At 38.5% G+C, this 7,029-nt stretch overlaps 1 protein-coding gene across 1 annotated transcript in view; it reads right to left on the reverse strand.

Moving 5' to 3' along the window:
* Window positions 1-7,029, reverse strand: part of NRK (Nik related kinase) — a 91,290-nt gene that overhangs the window by 13,176 nt on the left and 71,085 nt on the right. The window contains exons 22-23 of the mRNA XM_014542595.1: window positions 2,657-2,757; window positions 468-617 (exon numbers count right to left, since the gene is read on the reverse strand). Of these exons, the coding sequence (XP_014398081.1) occupies window positions 468-617; window positions 2,657-2,757 (251 nt within the window). The remainder of the gene's footprint in view (window positions 1-467; window positions 618-2,656; window positions 2,758-7,029) is intronic.

Genomic DNA, 7,029 nt, shown 5'->3' on the forward strand with positions numbered 1-7,029 from the left:
GGGCGGGGGGAGGCCCCCCCCCCCCCCCGCCGAGTGCACAGATTTTTGTGCACTGGGCCTCTAGTAAATACCTAAAGATAAATAGGGAATGTATAGCATATATTCCATCTAAAAGGAGGCAGGCACAAATAATTTCCAATTGATAATGATTAGATAGTAATGTGGGTCTAATGTAGTCAGATCTTTTGGTTTATTAATAGAAGTCCAAATTTTTAAGTGTAAACTCTATTCATTTAAAAACAAAAAACATTGTGCCAGACTAACACTATTTGTCTACAGAACAGATATATTTATCTGGACTAAGAAACCATCAGTGATTTTTGTTTATATATTACTACTTCCTGGCACTCTATACTTACCTTTGAGGCCTCAATTTCAGTATAGATATTGATAATCATATTTTATTTCTTTAAGAGTTTGACAGTTGTAAAAAACTCAAATTGTGATAAACAATACAAGGATCTTACATTATTTGGCAGGGTCACATCAGACATAACCTCAGATTCTGCATCAATGATGTGATATCCATTTGCTGAGCTGAAGAAAATCTTTAGTCTTTTTTCAGAACCAATAGCCAGGTCAACTGTAACTGGCTTATGACCAAGTGTTGGAAATACCTGTAGATATAAAAGCAAATATGGCCAAAAGGCCAAAAATGACACTCTAAGGCAAAAATTCCCCTGCCCTTTGCTTAACAGGTTTATAAAACTCAGGTGATTGTAAAAAAAAAAAATCACATAATGTATTTAGAGACCTATGTATTGTAATTTTTATTAGATCTGGTACTACAATAAGAACATAATTATATTTAGAACTTAAATATTGAGTTTCCCTTTGAAGGTCAAGTCTCTAATAATCGTAAGAGGCTTGTATGACCCTGCACTCTGTTTGCTGTCTTTAAATTCCTTGCCTTGAGCTTCAGCAAATGAAGGAGCTCATCTGGTCTCTTAAAATTGTTCGCTGGATCAGCTGCCTGTATTTTTGCCAGAATTCGTATACAGGCTTCATAGGACATGTAGTCTCCTTTGGAGTCTGCTGATTGATCAATGCATACTTGGTAGGGAATGAAAAAGGCCAGACATGTTAACCTACCATAAACTGGATGTACTCTAGGCTCCTATGGTTGCTAGTTCAAGGAAACAAAAAGCCAAATAGGATTCATCACCAAGTTCAGGTCACAGTGGAGGACTGAGCATCACAGGATTCATCATATTGTAGCCATGTGGTAGTATTCAAGCATTTGGAATGAGGACTTGAACTAAGAACTGTGTATCAGGCTAGACAGACTGTTGGTACTTATCATCTTTGCTTTCCAGCCCCATACCAGGCAGCTTTGACCAATCAGTAGACACCCAAGAACAAACCCACATCCAAATACTGACAGCCAAACCAAAGCCCAATTTAGGGAGATCAGATCAGGGATGTGTCTTTGGAAGGGCAGGCCCAGAATGTCTTTATAGTATTCTATATTACTTATAAAAGAATATATTTATTTTGCAAATAGACATTGAGGGGCAGTCATAAAAATTAGCTTATCTTTATTGTATACATGTGATTTGTGATAAGTTTTGTCCTACAAAATATACCATGTGAAGAGATCTTAACCTAATATACAAAAGTATTTCATAAATACCTGGATGAGGTCTATCATGATGTGTTCTTACCAGCACTCTGTAAAAAATTTGTAGATGTACCAACTTGTTCAAAATTATCTGGTACATTTGCTAAATATATAGATTTCCAGGCCCCACTTTAGACCTACTAATTGGCTTGGGGTTGAGATCTAAACTTTTAGCAAATGAGCCAGATGATTCTGATATACACCCTAGATTAAGACTTCATATAATGCTGCTAATTTATTGATCAGTCCTCAATACTATGGACTAAGTATAAAATAATCCTATTTAAGTAGAATTCTGGAGCATTATAAACAGACAATATAGAAAAAAGGAGTCCCCAGTTTATGAGACTAGATTAAAAACTCATCCGCAACCTAATTGTGTGGGATGCCAAATGGTTACCTTAAGAGGCTGATCCATAGAAGTTTAGTTAAACCATATAAAAATAGAAATAATGCTGGTAATCAAAATAAGCCTAAGCACTATTCATTGCGATAGTTCTAGATAGAAATGTATTTGGAGTTTCAGCCTGGAAGGCATATAGACCCACCTTTCTCTTCCCATCCCCCATCTATTGTAGCTCTGGTAATTAAAGTAAAGGCTTTCTCTCCCTTCATCCCTCTACCATTGGGTTCCACCCTCTAATATTGCCAAGCCTTTTCTTCTCCTCCATTTGCTCTCCACTGTCCACTAAAATTGGACAGGGACTTTCTCCGTTTCAAGTCATTGGGATGGCATACAAAGCCTGTGTTGGGGCTCTAGAAGAGAAGGTCTTTATGTGACTACAGGAATTGGGAGTGAGGAGATGGTGTGGAGGTCCTCTAATGGGAGGGATCAGGGATTTCCCTCCACTTTCCTTTCCTTTGGTGTCTGTGAATTGTCTAAAAATGGTTAAATGATAATGATTGACATGGTATATCCAAATTAAAATAACTAGAAGAATGGTATATATTTCTGCTACTATATTCTAAAATATTTTTTCTGTTTACAATTTTTCAAAATAAAAACATTATCAAAAGGAAAAGGAAACCACTCACTTTAATAGCAGTGCTTTCATCAAAGGACTTTGGTGCCCATGCATAAAGATGAATTGATGATTTCAAAGCAATTGCAATATATGTCGTTTCTTCATGTTGGACTACAGTGATAAAATACAAAGAAGTAACAATGCCACAGAGTTAAAGAGAACACTCAAGTATTTATATTTGCTATTGAAAAATTTAAAACCACAGTGTAAGACCACTGATCATATATTTTTAGAAAAGTTATCTGGTTACAATTTGTTGCTCTCCCTTCCCCTGCAAGGCAACAAAATCATTGTGTAATTTAATGGAGTGTAAGCATTAGCCTTCAAAAGCTCTCAAAATTGTACACTGAAAACTACAGAACAGTGTTCAAAGAAATTAAAGAAGCCCTGAATAAATGGGAAGACTTCTTTTGTTCATGCATGGGTAGACTTAACATTGTTAAGAGGGCAATACTCCCCAAAGTGATCTACATATTAAATGTAATCTTTCTTGAAATCCTAATGACCTTTTATGCAGAAATGCTAATTTTGGTTCTAAAATTCACATGGAATTGAAAGAGGCCCACATAGCCAAAACCATCTTGATAAAGAAAAAAAAAGTTTGGGAACGCACATTTCCCAATTTCAAAACACTACAAGCTACACTAATTAAAACAGCGTAGTACTGACTGACATAAGGATAGGCATGTAGATCAATGGAGAATTAATGGGAGTCTACAAATAAATCAATACATCTCTGGTCAATGATGTCAAGACCATTCAATTAAGAAAGAATAGACTTTTCAATAAATGTTACTGGGAGAATTTAATATCCACATACAAAAGAGTGGGGTAAAAGTATGTTTAAAGTTGTTCATATGGAAAATAATACAATTACTGATAAATAATAACACAAGAATGAACTCTGTGTACTCACAACTGTAAACCTACTTTTGCCCCACACTAGTTACACTAGTTATAGAATGCATGCTTAAAGGTGAGCAACACAGGAAATGACTTTAAAAAGAATATAAATAAATCATAATGAATGGCAATGTTCTCAAGTGAAATGCTAAAATTTTGAATACAGAAAACAAAATAGATTTTTCTGAATTGAAATATGTGAAATAAGCTATTAAACAGCAAAACAACAACAACAAAAAGAAAACACCCAAAAAACAAAACACCACCAGGATGAATGAACCTTGAAAATATAAGTGATGGAAGCCTCACAAAAAAAAACTCATAATGTGTGATGCATTTAAATAAGTTGTCCAGGATAGACAAATTTATAGCAAAATAAAGTAGATCAGTGGTTAATGTGAACCCTGAGAAAGAAGATACCTAGCAAGAAAGGCTCCTAGTGGCTAACTTGGCTCAAATTTAAAAGCAGAGCCTAGTAGCTGTTTCTAAATAAAGGTCCTGCGCACAAACTGCACTTCAGGGAGAAGCCTACAATGAACTGCCTAACTGGTGTGTTCCTGACAGCTGAGCCAGCCCTTATAAAGGAATTTATGAAATTGTATTTCAGCCAATAGGACTGAGGCTTTCTCCATCCAATTGGAGTTGCACAGCTATATCCCTATTAGCATTTTCACCAACCAATCAGAGTGGGTCCAATTGACCATCAGGACATTGCCTTTGGGCCCAAACTGATAGGATTTTGAGTGCTAATTAGCATGTGGATGGACAAATCTTGGACCAGCTGTGGGGACTTCTGTCTATATACGAGTAAGTCAGTCCTCCTCTCCTTTGGATAGCACACTTTCACTTTTCATTGAAGGCTAAAGACCACATTTCCCAGATGGAGCTGAAACACCTAAGACCAGACCAGAACAGGTGGAGCAGACCAGACTAGAGTAGATTTGTCTAAGCCAGTGGTCGGCAAACTGCGGCTCGAAAGCCACATGTGGCTCTTTGGCCCCTTGAGTGTGGCCACGAAGTTTCAATTGCACTGTACGTGTGCGCCGGCACGTGGTATTTTGTGGAAGAGCCACACTCAAGGGGCCGCAGTTTGCCGACCACTGGTCTATGCTGAGAGGGAACTAGCCCCAGGGCTGTCCCTCCTAGGGCTGCATTGCTCAGTGCCTCTCCCCAAGGCCTCCTCACAGCCATGCTGTTTCACAGACATTCTGCTTCATAATTGAGCTGTAACACTATTGAGCTGTTCCACAGCTGTGCTAGCCATAACTTATTACAATTGGCTGTGTGCACTGAATAAAGTTTCCTTTTTCACTGCACCCCAAAATGGGAATGCCTGTTGGCATTTAATTGGAACCACGGACCATCGGGCAACATTACCCAGGATTGTGAGAGGAGAATAATGTGAATGTAAGACTAATTGAATGTGGAGAGGTTGCTAATGGCTATGGGGTTTTATTGGCGGTGGACAATGAAAATTAGATTAAGGTGATGGTTATTATACAACTCTATAAACATTCTAAAATTGTATACTATTAAAGGGGTACACTTTATGGTATGTAAATTATTTCAATAGTTTCTACTTTGTGCTCTTACTTGGCAGTGACATTAATTCTGTCCTCTCTAGCCAGACTTCATCTGAGACCAATATATATAATATAAGGTGTCTCTCTCTCTCTCTCTCTCTCTCGTTCTTTTTTTTTTTTTGCACTGTTCCCAAGATAGTCAAAGAAGTATGATTACTACGCCCCCAACAAGCAAAGGAAATCCACTGTTCCATTTGTCAGTAGGGCAAATATTTTTGTTTTTTAAGAACAGGGATGGGTTGGAATGGGGTCAGCCAGAAAAACTAGACTTAGCTAGTCCTTCCGCTTACCAAGAGCCCAGATTTGCAAGTTGGTTGGTTACCTTTGTAATCTCTCTCTCTCTCTCTCTCTCTCTCTCTCTCTTTAAAAAAATATATATATTATTGATTTCAGAGAAGAAGGAAGAGGGAGAGAGAGAGAGATAGAAACATCAATGATGAGAGAGAACCATTGATCTGCTGCCTTCTGCATGCCCCACACTGGGGATTGAGCCCACAACTTGGGTATGTGTCCTGACCTGGAATCGAACCTCAACCTTCTGGCTCACAGATTGACACTCAATCATTGAGCCATGCCTGCTGGGAAACTCTCTCTTATTGAACTAAAATATTTATAAGTTGGTGGTAAGCAGTTCTGTTATATAAACTCCTGGGTTAACATTGGGGGATGTCATTCACCTCTGGCTACAAAATTTGCATAATATACTTTGAAGGAAAGTAGTGATACATAAAAGTAGAAAAGCCTGGTTAATGTGGCTCAGTGGTTGAGCATTGACCCATAAACCAGGAGGTCATGGTTTGATTCTGGTCAGGGCACATGCCTAGGTTGTGGGCTCAATCCCTAGTCAGGGGTATGCAGGAGGCAGCTAATCAATGATTCTCTGTTATCATTGATGTTTATATTCCTCTCTCCCTTTCCCTTCCTCTCTCTGAAATAAATTTAAAAAATTTAAAAAAGATAAAACTAGGAGAAAGTAATGTATTTATTTAATGCCCAATTCAGGTACTCATTTCTCTCTTCAATGGTGTATGTGTACACATGTACACACATATGTAAATCTATCATGGGAAAGCCTCATTATATGCAGAGCAGAAATGGTTAGTCAGGATAGAAATACCCTGATGCAACTCATACTAGGTGATCCCACCTATCTCTTACTTATGTCACTAGTTCTGCCTATAGGGGCAATTAGTGAAGAGGAAAGAAGGAAATGAAGGCTGAGAGTAGAGGAAATTTGCTTTAGAAACTGAACAAAATGGGATAACATTACTTCCCAGTTGTTGACAAATTGAGAGTAGGATTCTGAGACCCTCGAGTTATTACTCCATTTCACAGTGAATGATTTTGAAGAGGCAGGGATATGAAAACATTCTAATCCAGGGGTGGGCAAACTTTTTGACTCGAGGGCCACAATGGGTCCTTAAACTGGACCGGAGGGCCGGAACAAAAGCATGGATGGAGTGTTTGTGTGAACTAATATAAATTCAAAGTAAACATCATTACATAAAAGGGTACGGTCTTTTTTTTTTTTTTAGTTTTATTCATTTCAAACGGGCCGGATCCGGCCCGCGGGCCGTAGTTTGCCCACGGCTGTTCTAATCAGACAGGAAATATTAAAGAATCATATTCATCAATCTCAACAGTGGGGAGCAAGAGCCAGCAGACCATAGGAGACTTTTTCTTTTGACTTATTGTAGAATTTCCTCATCAGTGTTAAAAGGGATTTGCTAATTAAAAATAAAAGGAATTGCCCTGGCTGGTTTGGCTCAGTGGATAGAGCGTCGGCCTGCGGACTGGAGGGTTCCATGTTCGATTCCGGTCAGGGGCACGTACCTTGGTTGCGGGCACATCCCCAGTGGGGGGTGTGCAGGAGGCAGCTGATCAATGTTTCTCTCTC

Source organism: Myotis brandtii, unplaced genomic scaffold (genome assembly GCF_000412655.1).
Source record: "Myotis brandtii unplaced genomic scaffold, ASM41265v1 scaffold305, whole genome shotgun sequence".
NCBI classification, from domain to species: Eukaryota; Metazoa; Chordata; class Mammalia; order Chiroptera; family Vespertilionidae; genus Myotis; species Myotis brandtii.